This window comes from Phoxinus phoxinus, assembly GCF_949152265.1.
Source record: "Phoxinus phoxinus genome assembly, chromosome: 8".
Taxonomy (NCBI): Eukaryota; Metazoa; Chordata; class Actinopteri; order Cypriniformes; family Leuciscidae; genus Phoxinus; species Phoxinus phoxinus.
Window position 1 is genome coordinate 33,666,221 of NC_136883.1, and position 17,950 is coordinate 33,684,170.

General features: G+C 37.5%; 2 protein-coding genes across 3 annotated transcripts; both read left to right on the forward strand.

Annotated features, from left to right (window-relative positions):
- Window positions 1–271: 271 nt before the first annotated feature.
- On the forward strand, window positions 272–4,400 carry ctsh (cathepsin H). The gene is made up of 12 exons (XM_079622015.1): window positions 272–649; window positions 935–966; window positions 1,102–1,207; window positions 1,300–1,370; window positions 1,452–1,556; window positions 1,633–1,719; window positions 2,386–2,441; window positions 2,568–2,649; window positions 2,721–2,789; window positions 2,867–2,973; window positions 3,735–3,860; window positions 4,034–4,400. Exons 1-12 carry the CDS (start codon window positions 574–576, stop codon window positions 4,107–4,109), a joined length of 993 nt encoding a protein of 330 aa, XP_079478141.1. The 5' UTR covers window positions 272–573; the 3' UTR covers window positions 4,110–4,400.
- A 495-nt stretch (window positions 4,401–4,895) lies between these two features.
- On the forward strand, window positions 4,896–17,675 carry blm (BLM RecQ like helicase). Of its 2 annotated transcripts, XM_079620230.1 has the most exons (22): window positions 4,896–5,385; window positions 5,997–6,057; window positions 6,139–6,733; window positions 6,879–7,008; window positions 8,052–8,152; window positions 8,238–8,358; window positions 8,625–9,355; window positions 9,460–9,636; window positions 9,902–10,020; window positions 10,098–10,211; window positions 10,293–10,391; window positions 10,532–10,680; window positions 11,253–11,359; window positions 11,451–11,611; window positions 11,760–11,955; window positions 12,238–12,428; window positions 12,657–12,801; window positions 12,927–13,126; window positions 13,245–13,440; window positions 13,690–13,812; window positions 17,075–17,282; window positions 17,383–17,675. In XM_079620230.1, exons 1-22 carry the CDS (start codon window positions 5,291–5,293, stop codon window positions 17,570–17,572), a joined length of 4,209 nt encoding a protein of 1,402 aa, XP_079476356.1. In that variant the 5' UTR covers window positions 4,896–5,290; the 3' UTR covers window positions 17,573–17,675. The 2 variants fall into 2 exon arrangements, with proteins under 2 accessions (XP_079476356.1, XP_079476355.1); XM_079620229.1 differs by having other exon boundaries at window positions 4,897–5,385; window positions 5,997–6,733.
- Window positions 17,676–17,950: the final 275 nt, after the last annotated feature.

The window sequence follows — 17,950 nt, forward strand, 5'->3', positions numbered from 1 at the left end:
ATATGGATGTTTATTAGTACTTATAAAGCACATATTAATGCCTTCTTCTGCATGACCTACTTCCCTTATCCTACCCAATACCTAAACTTAACAACTACCTTACTAACTATAGTAAGTGATTAGGAGTTTATTGAGGCAAAAGTCATAGTCTAGTAGTTAGTCAATAGTGAGAAACGGACCCTAATCTAAAGTGTGAATGATTCGTTTTCAGGAAACTGGCTGAAACACTGGCTGAAAGCATTTATAGTAATATTATGTCTAGTACTCACTTGCGTTACACTGCATGTGATGTCAACGTTGCAGCTAGGGGGCGACCCGCTCCATGTAGCTAGCTAGCTAGAATAAAAAAGCTTTGTGCACTTCATTAAACTGACATATCTAAAAAAAAAGCTGTTCATTTCTTTGTGTAAAACGTTTAATTAGCTAAAAAAAATATTGTGTGCACCTTAATCCGAAGCCCAGCGGACAATAAAGCCCTCCCTCGTGTAGGAGGAGTGCTAGCACTCATGTGATGAGAATGTGATACATGAGCTATTCTAGTGCTGGTGTTATGAGTTGCTCGCAGAGGTGAAGATGAACAGGTTGATTTTGTTGGTGCTGTTTGCGGTTCTCTACCAGGTGCACACAGTGCCTTTGCACACTGAGGAAGGTAAGATTTCAAACCAGCTTTTGACTTTGAGCTTCTGTTTACGTGCGCCGCTGCGTTGTACTTTCGATTTTGACTATTTGTCGTAAGTCTTCTTTACAGATACACAACACGTTTATGACCACTAAGACTTTCAAAGTATAGAATTGACTATAGTTAAAGTGATATAGGCATATATATAATATAGCTATTGAAATAGAGGTGGTTTAAAATACAAATGGTGAAGGGGAAAAAAGTATTGAACTGTTGTGTGCAGCACCAAAATAAAAATATAATTATTTGTTGCAGATGAGTTTCTTTTCAAATCATGGCTGTCTCAGGTAAGAATCAATTGTTTCGTAATTGTGTGTTCATGTTGCCTGACAAGGAAATGTAAGGTGGCAAATAGGAAGGAAGGAAGTGAAAATTAGAAAGAGGAAGAAAAGTAACCCCTTTTATTCTTTTTAATTTCGCAGTATAATAAAAAATATGAGATAAATGAATATTACCAGCGGCTGCAGATATTCCTGGAAAACAAGAAGAAGATTGAGCACCATAATGCTGGAAACCACAAGTTTTCAAGTATGACTGACTAATCTAACTTACAGAATATTATGAAAACTTTCATAGGTTATGAAAACACAAATCACATATTATTTCTCTGCGCTTTACAGTGGGACTGAACCAGTTTTCAGACATGACCTTTGCTGAATTTAAGAAGTCCTACCTCCTGACAGAGCCTCAGGTATTATTTTTGACCGCATCTCGTGATCAATGAGGAAATAGGAAAGTACCACAATTCATGAACATTTTTACAACCTGACAGAACTGCTCAGCCACTAGAGGGAATCATCTGAGCAGGAATGGTCCTTATCCTGATATGATTGACTGGAGAAACAAAGGACACTATGTAACTGATGTCAAGAATCAGGTATCTTGTTTATTTTGCCCTAATAATCCTCTAAAACTATAATAATGGTGGTTGTTAATCAGTGACGCTGTTTCAGGGACCTTGCGGAAGCTGCTGGACTTTCTCCACCACAGGCTGTCTAGAGTCCGTCACTGCTATTGCCACGGGGAAACTCCTACAACTAGTATGTAAATGTTTTTAATTTATCATTAGATTAGTAGAAATGTCTTATTACTTTATTTAGTACCAACATTCAGTAATTACTAATATACCAGTCTAAAGTTTGAAATATGTTTTTGAAAGAAGTCTCTAATGCTCACCAATGCTGCATTTGCATTTATTTGATCAAAAATACAGTAAAAACTGTAATATTGTGAAATATTATTGCCATTTAAAATAATTGTTTTCCATTTTAACATATTTTAAAATGTATTTTATTCCTGTGATGCCAATCATTACTCCAGTCTTCTGTGTCACATGATCCTTCAAAAATCATTCTAATATTTGCTGCTCAATAAATATATATTTTTATTATTATCAATGCTATATACAGTTTTTGCTGGAAAACAATCGTGGAACCGTTAAACACTACCATTCAGACGTTTGGTGTATGATTTAAAAAATAAATAAATAATTAACACCTTTATTTAGCAAGGATGCATTAAATAGATTTTAAAAAATTACATTTCTGAAAACTAGAGTAATTTAGCTTAGCCATCACAGGAATAAAATAATTTAAATAAAATGCAGCTGTGAGCATAAAAGTCTGAATTATTCCAAACATTTGACCAGTAGTGTAAAACATCAGGTTATTAACCTCTCCTTGTTCCTGTTGTGCATTGTTTTAAAGGCAGAGCAGCAGCTTGTCGACTGTGCGGGTGCTTTCAACAATCATGGCTGCAACGGGTGAGTTAAATAAATGCATCTTATTTCAAAAGCCATAGATTCAGATTGTGTTGGGTTTTATTTTATGGTTCTAGGAGTTAAATCTCGACTGTAAACAACATTTTACTCCTGTCACATGCTTTTTAGTGGCCTCCCAAGTCAAGCCTTTGAGTACATCATGTACAACAAAGGTCTCATGACAGAAGAAGATTACCCCTACAAGGCTAAGGTGAGTACTTTACTCTTTTACCTATTGTTTTAACTTATAAAGACGTGATATTTCTTCTTACTTCCTTGTAGGACGGTGAATGTAGATTCAAACCACAGCTGGCTGCTGCTTTTGTGAAGGATGTTGTAAACATCACAAAGGTAAGTGATGGTCCGTCCATATGCAAATATTAATAAAGTTGCACATCTTCGCTCTAACTGCACATTTCTGTGTTTAGTATGATGAAATGGGCATGGTGGATGCTGTGGCCAGGTTGAACCCTGTCAGCTTTGCATATGAGGTGACAAATGATTTCATGCACTACAAAGATGGAGTATATACCAGGTAGGGATGGAATATATGCCTTTGCTCTCTTAAACATTTATAAAAGGCTAACATTATAAAAGAAAACACTACTTAAAATAAAAATATTTTTAATTATAATAAATTAGTGCTGTCAAATGATTAATCGCGACTAATCGCATGCAACATAAAAGTTTGTAATTATATATATTGTGTGTGTGTGTGTGTCTCGAAAAATTAGAATATCGTGCAAAAGTTCATTTATTTCAGTAATTCAACTTAAAAGGTGAAACTAATATATTATATAGACTCATTACATGCAAAGTGAGATATTTCAAGCCTTTATTTGTTATAATTTTGATGATTATGGCTTACAGCTTATGAAAACCTTTTCACAATATTCTAATTTTGAATTTGGGGTTTTGCTGTGAGCCATAATCATCAAAATTATAACAAATAAAGGCTTGAAATATCTCACTTTGCGTCTAATGAGTCTATATAATATAATTTGTTTCACCTTTTAAGTTTAATTACTATAATACTTTTGCACGATATTCTAATTTTTCGAGTTTCACCTGTATGTAAACAAATTTTTATGTTAAATGCGATTACTTGCAATTTATCGATTTGACAGCACTATCATAAATATAATTTTATACTGTATTTATTTGTGACAGTACTATCATAAATATAATTTTATACTGTATTTAATTATGACAGTACTATCATAAATATAATTTTATACTGTATTTATTTGTGACAGTTCATGACAATTTCTTTAATATGCTATGACTATTTTATAGCAATGTTTGCCACAACACTACTGACATGGTGAACCATGCAGTGCTTGCTGTGGGTTATGCTCAGGAGAACGGGACTCCGTACTGGATAGTGAAGAACTCCTGGGGAACCCACTGGGGAATTAATGGGTCTGTTTGCAGGACTTTATCAAATAAAGGAGATTTCCTTAAATGTTATGCTACTGTAAGGTTGAAAAATAAAATTGAGATTATATATGGTTATGAACACTTGAGCATGTTGTCCTCCCATAAATGTGTTGTAATTTTTAATTAACTATTTTTTATTTTATTTTTTCATACAGATATTTCTACATTGAGAGGGGAAAGAACATGTGTGGACTTGCTGCGTGCTCATCTTATCCTTTACCTTTAGTGTAAATAACTGAAAATGATATACTTTTACCATGAAAAGGGAGATGAGTTATTACATTTTACTCTCACACAAAATAATTGTATGCACAATGGACATCTTCATTGATGAGATGTAATCGTCTGTATCAGCTGTCAGTAAATCAGTTGAATACATATTCAACTATATGTTCACATTCAGTAAAAAACATTAACTGACACTTCATTAGCTTTTAATATGATCATTGATTTGTAATTGATTTTATAATGCTCATGTTTGCAGCCAAAATTATTGGACTGAAATAAAGATTTTCTCAGGGATTTTGTGTGTGTGTGTGGATTTTTATAGATGACTTATTAGCATAATGGTGTTCATCCATTGACCAAAGCTTTAAAACGGATTAAAACAAATAAAAGTTTAAAAATGCAAAATACACTGCCACTCCGAGTAATGCCACCCTCTTGTGTTAACATTTTAGTGTATTAAAATTGCTTAATAAATGTTTTCTGATAACCCAACTAAGGTTGCGACTACACAACATTATATCACCGATGAAATAGAGAAATATGCAAATAATGTGGAATTACACAGCAAGCCAGTAAGTGGCGACCTAAATCCACATCTAATGTTCGAGCTACCACAACTTGCACCAGAGAGGAAGCAGTTGTTTATCATAGACAGTATATAAGAGGTTGTTTATACTTTGAGACAAGATTAAAACTCCACTGAACAAAAACAATAAAAGAGAAAATGTTGCTGGTGTAAATCCGAAAATACTGAAAATAATATTTTGCTAGATGTTACGAGTGCCGCTTAGAGGAAGTGATGTTACTAGCAGCTGTCCAATCAGAGCGCTAGAATCGAATACGCGGGAAGCGCGAGCTTTCCTTTCAGCGGTGTGTTATGGTGATGTTGTGCGGCACGAATATGTTTTGTCTGTATCAGAATATCAAATTTTCATGTTTGGTGGTGGTAATTGTACAGTAATGTTCTGTCGGTTTATGATTTTAAGGTCCATACGATGACAGAACGAGAGAAACAATTGCGTTGTGAGTGGTTTTGTGCTAACGTTAAATAACCGAGGGATGTAATGTTGTCGCATTAATTTTAACGGAGCACACCTGTTTATTTACGAGTGTTTGTTTGTGGAGTTGATTAAATGCCATATACATGAACTACTGAGGATTTAAAGTTCATAAATGCACACACGATGCCAAATCTTCCTCAAAACAACCTAAAGGAGCAACTGGACCGACACAATAATGCTGCACAGAATAAGCTGTCACTGCTCAAAACAAAGCCTGGGTAAGAACATTACTAACTTATATATCTAGATAACGTTAGATATATGCATATTCGTGCACATAGAGATGAGGTTATGCACAGAAAACATTGACAGCCAGAAAGTCTTGACATGTAGATAGACAGAATAGATAGGTAGACAATTTGATAGATAGATGGATAAACTGACTTCTATAACTGTTAGATAGAGATAAATGTGTAGACAGACCGAATAAGAAGTAAGTTATGGCTAAAGGAGTTGATTAACGTTAGTAAATAAGCATTATCAAAGTAATAGACTTTATGGTTAAAGTAATGGTTTTCTCTTTTTACTGTAACTTCTTTTGGACAATATGCTTTTAGAAATGCTTAGTTAAACTTTATTTTAAGGTGTCTGTGTTACAGTGCAATTATACATTCAAATACTGAGTTATAAGTTACTAAATTTACTTACTATAGAGTTAGTTGCATAAATTATAGTTATCACTAAAGTAATCGCACGTAACGTGTACAACGCCCCTGTAAAATTAAGTTTTACCAAATGCTTTATACAAATGAAAGTGAGCTGACCATAACAACATCCTAAATGTGTAGCTAAACACTAGTGTCTAACCTCTGAAAATTCCTCTGTTCAGGGGGTTTTGTTTCAAAAAGAAGTCTTCATCAGGCATCTCCAAAGTGGAAGTTCCTCAAAAGGTAACTGTCTTAGCAAACAGGAGTGTCAATGTTCTCCGCAGCTGTGAAGTAACCAAAACTCCTGTGACATTTTCGCAAAAGCCTGAAAGAGTAGCGCCGAAAGTCAACTTCTTCACAGCACCCAGGCTGAAGACAATTACTGTTAATCCATTGGCCAACCCTTTTGCTGTGAACAAAACACCTCTTGTACAATCTACCATTAAGGCTTTGCCAAAATCTGCAGCCTTGCCTAAGGATTCTACGGATGATCAAACTGTTGGTGAATTTAAGCGTGACCTCTCTCAACTTTCCTTCAATGAATGGGATGATTTGGATGATTTTGAAACCCCAGTCAAGGGAAGAGTAGTGTCCCCAGTTGCAGGGACCTCTGCACAAAAGCCAAGTGTATCAGACCAGAACACATCCCCAAATTCCTCTTGTGCCAAGAGTGACGAGACTACATTACATGGAGGTTCACTGGCTACAGAAACCATAACTGCCCCAAAGGATGTCCTGTCAGCGGCTAACGGAGTCAGCACAGAGCTTGCTGAGATCGAGACAGGGGAATCACCCATTAAAAAAGGCAAAAGACATAAATCAGTCCAGCAAAAGGCATTACTGAGTGACACTGAGGATGAAGAAATCATTGACTGTATTTCACCTGTCATAAACCAGGAGGATTTCAAGTGTGTGACAAGTTAGTGCATCTCAATTTTATTAGTGATTTAGTGTTGTCTTTATTTACCAATTACCATATTTTCACCTGCTAAGGAAAAGGTTGGTGTGTTTGGATATAAATATGAAGCTCACAAGGAAATTTATTAGCAGTGTTTGAATTACAGCTACTGAGACAAACATCATAGATGTCGATGATGGTGAGAGCGAGAACGTTTATGAAAATTATGAGGATTTCATCCCACCATCCCCTGTTCCTGAGGAGATGAGTCCCTTGGTCTCGGATAAGGAGAAAAGGTAACGTGTTTTCATTGATAAATCATTTTTCTAAATTTTTAAACTTTTAAGTGTACACTTAAAGTCCCACTCCGATCATATTTTGAGCTATTTTTAAACATTCCCAGTGGTCTTTAAATTATGATTATGCCATTTTTAGCCAAAATCTCAAAACCTGTGCTGTTTTCTGGGACTTCGCTTCAGCAGAGCGGCAGTAGCTCATTAGCAATTCGCCTCTGCGTTGTGGGCGGAGCCGTTGGCACGGAGACGACCCTCCCTCTCCCCGTTGCTGAGAGCTCTGATCACCGATCATTATTTCACTCCGAGACGTCGCGGTAAAAAACAGCTCGACTTCGCCTCCATATTTCATCCCTCCCACAGTGATCAATAAGGACATATTTAGTATCAGTGGATTGCTCGGAATTTTGGGATTATTATGATGCTAATAATGTCACCGCTCTATCTGAAAAACTCACTGACTCTCTCACGAGTGATGGGCTTGACACATGAGGGGACAAACGACTGCGACAGGCGAAACTCGACGGTGAAAGTGACTTGTTACAGTATGTGTTCCAATTTCAGCGCCACTATCGGAGCTCTGTTCACAATGACATGCAATGGCTTGTGTGTGTGTATCTGACCCTGCTGCTGAGTAAAATTAAACACAAAACACAACTTCAAAAAAGCCCCTGGAAAATGCATTACATTACATTATAATCTACATCGCTTTAACACAGATGAAGTTAAGTTAACAGAGAGTTAACTTTTTTAACTAACTAGCCCCGCCCAGTGGAGTTACTACGTCACAACTCCAGTCTATTTTAGACGGCATTTTAGCGTCTGCTACTGATTCACAGTCATTTGAATGTAGAAATACTCAGAAATACAACTTTGAGCTTATTTTTCTCAAGATATGTTCTCTAACATCAGAAAAGTCCACAAGAACATGTTAACACCTAGAAAAACATGATTTTCATCGGAGTGGGTCTTTAATAAGTGAAAAATAAGTACACTTTTCTTTTAATTTTTTCATTTTATTTTCCCAAAACTCTTTTGTTTTATAGGTCATCTGACTCTGTTACCCATGCTGACAAAAATTTACTACCTCATGCATCTGCTTCAAGCCTGTCAGCACCCTTGGATAAACCTGCCAAAGACTTCAAAGGTATCACTCATGCAGGATTGCTTTGTGATCTAAAAGTTTGATATGAATAGATGTACTGTGTCTAATGTACATGTTTGTGATTTAGGAACTGATGATGCTCTCTTTAGTGTTATGGAGTCTATTTGTTGTCTAGTGGACACTATTCCAGAGCATGAGCTCATAGCACTGACCAGCGGTACAGAGCTATTACTGCAGAGAGCACACAGGTAAAGTAATATAGGTGGCCTTTTGCTGAGTAATAATACTTGGTTGAATTTGTTATGCTGACTTAGAATAAAAATTAATTGAGTTTAATAAAAATGTTAAAAAGCTAAAATTAATCATTGCAAAACTGTATTTTTATGTTCAAATAAATGTTCCAATTATTAATTTAATACTTTTCTATCTCTATACAGTAAGTGATAGATGCCATTACTGCGTGTTACAGTTTAACTACCGGTAATAACTCTCCATTACACTGTCTCTACCACAGGAAAAGGATTATTGCTAATGGTGCTCCATACATAGCATCTCATTTAGCCCGATCAGCAACTCCATATTCTAGTCTGCTGAACAGACACAGTTTTGGAGTCACACCCTCTAGTCTGTCATCATCGATGACCCCTATGACATCAGATAAGGGTCGTAAGTTCAATTCCCCCATCATGTTTCTGCGTAATGACTCCGTATTTGAGGACTCCGACTGCATCATCAGTGGTGTTGAAACCCCTGGTGGTTCCTGGAATCCTAACTGGTCCTCAAAAACAGCAACTAGTGGGGACGTCTTAAACAGGTCAAGTCCAGCTGTAAGCAAATCTGAGTCAAAGACAGATAAGTGCTACTCAAGGTTGTCCTTCAATGAAGCAAACAATCAGACTGTGGATGTAGACCAAAATGGCCTGTTTTATTCCCCCAAGAGAGTGGATTCAGGCAAGAGACATGCAGAGAGCAGTGTTGAAACCAACACTGCTGTACCCAACAGTTCTCGAGCAGACGCAGAGCCAGTGGATGACTTTGACATTGATGACTTTGACATTGATGATTTTGATGAGACTGACATTCCAGATTATTATGAAGAACCTTCAAGCGTCTTGGCATCAAGAGACAGCTCTGGTGCAAAAACACCATCAGTGCGGGAGGGAGGGCCTTCAAAACTGTTTGAGAGAAAGACAGTCACACCTACAGCACCCACAGCACCCAAACCTCCCAAAACACCCAACCCTGGTAAGTTTAAGTAATGGAATATCCCTTTTAGGTCATATTATTAGAGACCCATGAAATGGCTTGATGAGCAGTTTTCCGATACATGTGTTTGTCTTGATGTGCAGAGCCTTTGTATAGAAACCCAGCTCATGACTGCTTTAGAGGCTTCAGCTTTCCTCATAGCCCAGAGATGATGAAGATTTTCCATAAGAAGTTTGGGCTGCATCAGTTCCGCTTCAATCAGCTGGAGGCCATTAATGCTGCACTGTTAGGAGAAGACACGTTTGTACTGATGCCTACAGGTTCGTTACAAGCATTATAGCAACAAAGTCATTATGACTTAAATAGCTTGTTTATTTTGAGGTTAGACTAGAAATCCCAGCTCACTATGTCTTGACTATAACTATATTTAATTTATTAGCTGTATTATTTTATACACACACACACACACACACGTATGTATATGTCTGTTAAATAATTGTGCTGTCCTTTTTCTTTCTGTTTTTTTTTTTAAATACCATAAATATATAAAGTGTTTTCTAATGATGAAAAGTTTCACAACTTCAGGTGGTGGTAAAAGTCTCTGTTATCAGCTTCCTGCTTGTATCTCTGCTGGGGTGACTATAGTCATATCTCCTCTACGGTCTCTCATTGTTGACCAGGTCCAAAAACTCACCACATTGGATGTAAGTCCTCCTTTTCCTTATGCACAATGATTTTCTCTACTTGAAACAGTTGCTTACTGTGCAGTTTTGTGTTATAGATTTGTGCAACTAGTTTATCGGGGGACAAAAAAGATAGTGAGGCTGCGCGGATCTATATGCAGTTGTCTAGGAAGGATCCCACCATCAAACTGCTTTATGCCACTCCTGAGAAGGTGAGTTTCAAAGGTAGACATGTATTTTGCAATTTTGCATGCATGTCAACCACCGTTGAAATATGGTGTTTTTATTCTCAGGTGTGTGCAAGTGGACGAATGATTAGTGCACTTCAGAATCTGTTTGAAAGAGGTTTGCTGGCTCGCTTAGTCATTGATGAGGCCCATTGCGTCAGTCAGGTAAACTTATGTATAAATTGTACAGTGCAACAAGAACAATGACAATTTTAGTTAAGAATGTTTTTGTCTTCATTTACAAAATGTACTTTTTTGTACAAATGTTAATTAATAGAGTGGCACCATCCTTATTTCTTCCTTAGTGGGGCCATGATTTCAGGCCAGACTACAAGCGCTTGCATGAGCTCAGGCGGATGTTTCCCAAGGTTCCTATAATGGCCCTGACAGCCACAGCTACTCCTAGAGTTCAGAAAGACATTCTTAACCAGCTAGCAATGACCCGTCCTCAGGTGTAAGTCTTCTTGCATGCAATTCCTCAATCACTCCTATTTCATGTATTTGTAAAAGCATTTATAATGTAAGACATTGTATTCTGATTAATGTTACTGACATTAGACATTGATTATAATATGGATACATTATCATTTTGAAACACACATTCCTTCAAAAATACTGTACTGTACAAAGTAACATTTTCACATATTAATTAAAAGGACAAGTGATCGTCCTCACAGGGGAGGGGACCATTAAAAAGTTTGGGCTCACTACAAATGAACTTTTAGTAAGCAAGGACACATTCATTTGATCAAAAGAGACAACAAAATGTAAAGACATTTACATTTATAATGTACATTTCTATCTTAAATAAATGCTGTTCAGAGAATCTGTAAATAATGTATCACAGTTTTCACAAAAATAAGCAGCATAACTGTTTCCAATATTATATTATTTGTTATATAAATAATAAGAATCTCAAAAACATTTAAAAGAATCTGCAGACTTTTGAATTTTGCAAACGGTAGTGTATGTATGAGATATATGTATGCTTTGATGCCCATATATACATTGATAATGTTTTCACAGATTCACAATGAGCTTTAACAGGCACAATCTCAAATATTCCGTTTTGCCAAAAAAGCCCAAGAAGGTTGCTGAGGAATGCATTCAGTGGATTAAGAAATATTACCCACGTGAGTGCCGTCCAAATTAAATCAGTCTTTAGCTCATCATTTTTCACCCCAGCATGAAGACCCTGTAAAACCATGTTGACTGTGTGTGTAGGTGACTCGGGGATTGTGTACTGTTTGTCTCGTAATGACTGCGACACTCTGGCTGACAGTCTTCAGAGGGCTGGGATTGCAGCACAGGCTTATCACGCTGGCCTGAGTGACAGTGACAGGGAATATGTCCAGAACAAATGGATCAACCAGGATGGCTGCCAGGTGAGGCACCCAGTTCTTACAATTTTGAAGCAAAATGACTGTTACTTTAAAACATGGACCAGCTCTTTTGATCAGAAATGTTGTGTTTTTGTATTTGTTCCTACAAATACCACCATTTATTTTTTAACACATCCTCTTTCGTTTTTAGGTTATGTGCGCCACCATTGCATTTGGTATGGGTATCGATAAGCCTGATGTGCGTTATGTGATCCATGCCAGTCTGCCCAAGTCAATGGAGGGTTACTACCAGGAGTCAGGCAGAGCTGGTCGAGATGGAGAGATTTCCCACTGCGTCCTCTTCTATTCCTACACTGATGTTATCCGGATCAAGAGACTCATTGCTAGTATGTACTAGCTTTTGTGTACTCTTGCATTGAAGCTAGGATATAAATATCGATGGCTTAACCGTAAACAATCACTTATAACATTAAAGTATTAAAACTAAGCAAGACATAGAAATACAACAGAACTACATTTGTTGTGCAGTAAAATTACATGTTTTAGGGTGCTTCACATAATGATGTTCAAAACATGGATGTGGAATACTAAAATCCAGACATATTATACAGTCATAGTTAAACCTGTCTGTGTGAGCGTGGTCTACATAACAGTTAATATAATTGCAGTGGATAAAGATGGCAACCAGCAATCCAAAGCCACCCACATCAACAACCTTCACAGCATGGTGCATTTCTGTGAGAATTTGGCCGAGTGCAGGAGGATTCAGTTGCTGGCTTACTTTGGCGAGCACACGTTTAATACAAGCTTCTGTAAAGAGCATCCTGAGGTCATCTGTGACAATTGTGCCAGACCACATGTAAGACCATCATCAAATCAGTTCATTCTTTAAAGCGTTCATTATACAAATGTAATGCTTACGGTAATAATAAACTGTATAATTGTACACATCCATTGCTTTAAATTGAATTACCAAACCAGTTAATCGACTAATTATTTACTTCAGAGCATGAACATTTTGAATATGCCATTATGAATTAATTACAGATACAAATGCAAATTCATGCATCTTAATACTTACCTCCAGAAATTTAAATCAAGAAATGTCACCGATGATGTGAAGAAGATTGCGAGGTTTGTGCAGGAGAACTGTGAGAAGGTTGGAAACCGATATGGCAAATCCGCCCAGCAGAACAGGCTTACCCTCAACATGCTGGTTGAGATATTTCTGGGTAAGAAGTCACAAATGATAGTGCGAATATTACTATAAATATCTTTTGCCTCATACAGTGCTTGAGATTTAATGCCTGTCAGGATGGCTGATCCAGGTCTCAATAAGAATATCTCTGTGCGGCAGGCTCCAAAAGTGCTCGGATCCAGTCCGGAATGTTTGGGGTAGGAGCGGCATATTCCAAACACAATGCTGAGAGGCTCTTTAAGAAACTGGTGCTGGATAGTGTTCTGATGGAGGACCTGTACATCACTGTCAATGGGCAGGCAGTGGCCTACATCTCTGCAGGGCCTAAAGCTATGACTGTACTGAATGGCTGCATGCAGGTGAGACTATTAATATAATATATTTTTTTCCTGTGACACTGCTTTTTATGCTCAATACTAAGGTTGTATGCTCTTGCTCTATGCAAAATCTGTAATAATGACTATACCCCTGTTGCAGGTTGAATTTCTTGAGACTGAGAGTGCATCCAGCATCAGAAAGCACAAAGCCTCTGTGACTGAGAATGTGTCTAAGAGAGAAGAGATGGTTAAAAAGTGTCTGCAGGAACTCAATGATCTGTGCAAGAAGTTGGGCAAAGTCTTCGGCATTCATTACTACAACATTTTCTCCACAGCCACACTCAAAAAGATTGCTGGTTAGCAAATTTTCATAATAAATAATGAAATGTGTAAATAGTATATTCACACACACACACATATACATATATATATATATATATACAACTTTCAGCACAGTTACGACTGTCTTTTTATTATTATTTACAAGCAGATTTACAGTGTTACTGAGATGAAACGCTTCATTAACCCAAAGCAATTAATCCCCTTCCAGTTTCACAGCCACGTGTGCTCTGTGTTAAATGAATTTGTGATGTGCTTCTGTGCAGAGACCCTCTCAGCTGATCCGGAGGTGCTGTTGCAGATTGACGGTGTGACCGAAGACAAACTGGAGAAGTATGGCGCTGAGGTTATTGAACTGCTGCAGAAGTACGCCGAGTGGCAGCTGCCTGGTGAGGGTCTGACAACACACACTCATCTACATATAGATCATATCCCCAAGATGAACTGACATACTACGTTACAATAATCCTTTCTAGCCTGAACCTTGAGACTAGAAACCTAAATGGATGATCAGACAAAAACTGAGGTAAATGCAAATATGTTCTTAAAGTGCGGTCACATTGCCTGTGAAATTTCACCAAACAAAGGTAGAAGTCCAATCATTTCAATTGGAGTCCACACAATCAAGAATTTTGTCTCAGGGCCAAGTTGGTCACCTGATTTCAACAGAAAGCTGCTTGGTTTGAAAGTGGTGACTGTGAGCTGTGCTTTATTCAGTATATTGCTACACTTTTGACAATGGACTTTTTTTGCTAATGTAGCTGCACCTTAAATCCCTCCATTGACCGATACGCAAGTACCACTTTGTTGCTTCAAAGAGATTGTAAAACGAATCCATATGAATCGATCGATTGAGTAAACATTTTCTGAAGAGACTCGATAACTTTATATGATGAACAGATTGAATGTAGGCTTTTATTCAAGTAAAACATTGATCAGAAAACATAAACAGAAGCTCTACCGTACTTGATGTGCGAAAACAAAACTCATGGGTTCTTGCGGAAGCTCAAACGTGCTACGTAACACGAGAATTAACCTCATTGGTTCTTGCACCATGGTTCCCACGGGTCCTTGAAATCCTTAAGTTTGTGAATCTGAAAAAAAAAAATTCAAGGCCCTGGAAAGTTTTTGAAAATAAACATACACAGACACAGGTCCTTGAAAGTGCTTGAATTTTGTGCCAGAAGTTTTCAGGGGAAAAAAATCCATATTATTCCCTCAGGTCCGTTAATGTGTTATTTCACCAACACTTCATGGCCTATGCACACTAGCTTGCTTGATTTACGCTAGTTACGCGCATTTACAGTTTACGTTACGTCAAGTGTTTCCCGCTTGAGGTACTTTGTGTTGTATGTTGGCGTTGCCATGGCGAACAGGGAAAAAAGCTTTTTTGCATAGTTGTTTGACACATGAAAACTGTAACAATATATCTTACAAGGTAACACGATTTAACCTTGCTCTCACTTGAAATGTGTCCCCACATTAAATCCTTGAATTTGAAGGTATTGGACCTGGAAAGTCCTTGAATTTGAATGTAACCAAGGTGTGGGAACCCTGTTGCACGTAAAGCGAATATGCTTGAACTTCCATTAAAGGTGCATTGTGTAATATTTAGGAGGATCTGTAGACAGAAATGCAATATAATATACATAACTATGTTTTCAATGGTGTATAAAGACCTTACTTAATGAACCGTTATGTTTTTATTGCCATTAGGTACCGAACATCTTCTACCGTTATGTTTTAATGAGCCATTTCTATCTACATACGCCGCGGGTTGAAATGAACATGCATTGAAATGCGCCATTTTGCGCCAACATGTTTCTACAGTGGCCCTAAACGGACAAACGTGTTCCGTCACTATGTTGTTCTTCATGCAAAGAAGCTAGCTAAAGTCAGCGAATAAAACACTGACACAATGATGAACAAGTAACAATAATATTCACAATAACATATCGTTTTACTGAATAATAAAGTAAACATAATTTATTTATTTATGTAAAGAAATGTATGCGGTTTCTTTGTAAAGAAACCGCATTGCTTAACTGGCTAATCTCTGCGGTCTCAGCCGACGACATCTTCTCCTGACGGCCACCATAACTTTTGATGGTTGCAATTCGTGACCTCACCACTAGATGCCGCTACAAATCTCACACACTGCACCTTTAACGTATCTAGAGCTGCCCCCTAATAGTTGACTAAACATTAGTCGACAAGAAGAGGGTTAGTCGACCAAATTTTAATTAGTCTGTTAGTCACAGAAAAAAAAAAACTTCACTGGAATTGACGGTCACGACAGACAGATTGCTAACCGTCATTGACCTCAGATATGGCTTATCATTTAAAACATGCAAGTAATAGCCTCTCTACATGGCCGCTTGCTCAAACGTTAACCCAAATAAATGTGTGCTATTATTAGGCGAATATCCAAGGGAGTGAGTCTGGAAGCTAAATTAGTACTGTGCTTACTGCATGCGTAGCTTAACATGCATTTCTCACTAAAGGCGGATCCACTGTACTGTAGAGGTGATGAGTCGGCGTCTTCAACTTCATCTTTGCAGCCGACACTGACTCAGAAATCACTAGTTTATTAATAAATTGTTAAAATGTCAGTCTCCATCCTGTTTTTACGACACATTCTTATTCATTACTTTTGCCGGTCCGCTGCAGCAAGATATGTGTGCACGCTTAATTCATATTTTAATTGCTCACTATTATGGTTTAGTGTAGTTTAATGTAGAACAGTTACATATAACATTCTTTCTCATCCCTGAAGCGATTTTCCGATGCCACTCCTCAACCCCAAGTATATATTAAGTAATTAATACAATCATAAACTTCCGACTAGTCGGTTAATGGCTTAAATGAGTGGCTACTAGTCGACAAGTAAAATATTTAGTCAGGGACAGCTACAACCATAAATGATATGTGAGTTGATGAATGTTTATATGTGAATAAAAGCTTAAATTCAATCTGTTCATCAAATAAAGCGATCAAGTCTCTTCTGAAAATTTGGACTAAACTGCTCAATTCATATGGATTAGTTTTAAATTCTCTTTATGAACTTTTTGTAACATCAAAGTGTCCAATGGAAGGACAGAAGTCTCTCAGATTTCATCAAAAAGGTATTTAATGTGTTCCAAAGATGAACGAAAGTCTTACAGGTTTGGAACGACATGAGGGCCAGTAATTAATGATAGAATTTAAATTTTGGGTGAACTGTCCCTTTAAGGGAATATAAAGTTTAAAATCCTAGACGTCCTCTGATTTTACTGGCCGATATTATTAGCCTCCTACATGTTTATATTTCATCATAATGTAATTTACCTTAGTACAAGACCAGTACAAATTATTTAATATAATATTACAGATGACCAGAGATGAGGCACAGAGTTTTGATTTGGATAGTTTGGGAGTTTTGATTTGGATAGTTTGGGAGTTTTGATTTGGATAGTTTGGGAGTTTTGATTTGGATAGTTTGGGAGTTTTGATTTGGATAGTTTGGGAGTTTTGATTTGGATAGTTTGGGAGTTTTGATTTGGATAGTTTGGGAGTTTTGATTTGGATAGTTCTGCCTATAAACTTGCTTTGAGAAACAGCAACCTATAAAGTAGCTGGAAGAGACATGATGTTCTCACACTCCCTCTGCAGCTGAGGCGCAGGCTGAGAGTTCAGGATGGATTGACACAGCAAGAGGCCATCAGAATGAAGATGATGATGACGATGAAGGTGACGGTGACAACACATCAACCTATTTCAGAAGCACCTCTGGACGAGGAGCAAAGAGAAAGCAAGGGTCTTACTCCAGAAAACCCAAAAGAAGGAAAGGTTCCAGTGGTCAGACCTCCTCCACTAAAGGGTCAGTATGTTTGTTACAGCAGAAGCATTGTTGGATTGTTTAGACTTCGATATCGGATATCTGAAACCAAATTAACTACCCCTTTCCACCCTTATTGTAGTGGATCCAGCAATAACTGGTCTTCATCAAGAGGAGGAGGAGGAGGATACAGGGGTGGGAGTCGGAGTGCAGGCAGGGGCTCCAGGCCCGCTCCGTCAGTCCCAGCAGCGAAGAGGCCCGGCTTCATGTCTTTGCCCACCCCCCAGACTGCTGCTCGTCCATTCCTCAAACCAGCATTCTCTCACCTCTAGAAACAGTGTATTTCCACTGGGAATATCAAGTAAATTTACTTTGTTAATATTTGTATACATTTTATACACAGATTTTTAATAAATATTTTGTTTTGTGGTCTATATGCATTTTAGTTGCGAACATTTAACCAAACACATTTGTTTTTAAATATGAACTCCTGTGCTTACAACAACAACAACAAAAAAAACGTACTATTGCCCAATCTCTTATAGGAGGTCAGTTGAAGCTGCAATGCGTTTTCAAAAATATATTTTAGGGGGAAATGCCAGTGAAACAGTAGCCGCGTTTCCATTACCGTTCGAGTTGCGCACATTGAAATTGCGAATTTAAAATACGCTCAATGGAAACACGTCAATTTCGCAAAAACACCCATTTAT

Excerpts from the sequence above, each read along its gene's own strand:
- ctsh (XM_079622015.1), top strand. The coding sequence starts at position 574 with ATGAACAGGTTGATTTTGTTGGTGCTGTTTGCGGTTCTCTACCAGGTG. Across the intron at positions 1,557-1,632 it reads TAACTGATGTCAAGAATCAG|GGACCTTGCGGAAGCTGCTG; the intron begins GTATCTTGTTTA and ends ACGCTGTTTCAG. Across the intron at positions 2,650-2,720 it reads ATTACCCCTACAAGGCTAAG|GACGGTGAATGTAGATTCAA; the intron begins GTGAGTACTTTA and ends ACTTCCTTGTAG.
- blm (XM_079620229.1), top strand. The coding sequence starts at position 5,291 with ATGCCAAATCTTCCTCAAAACAACCTAAAGGAGCAACTGGACCGACAC. Across the intron at positions 9,637-9,901 it reads GTTTGTACTGATGCCTACAG|GTGGTGGTAAAAGTCTCTGT; the intron begins GTTCGTTACAAG and ends TCACAACTTCAG. Across the intron at positions 10,392-10,531 it reads AGGCCCATTGCGTCAGTCAG|TGGGGCCATGATTTCAGGCC; the intron begins GTAAACTTATGT and ends TTTCTTCCTTAG.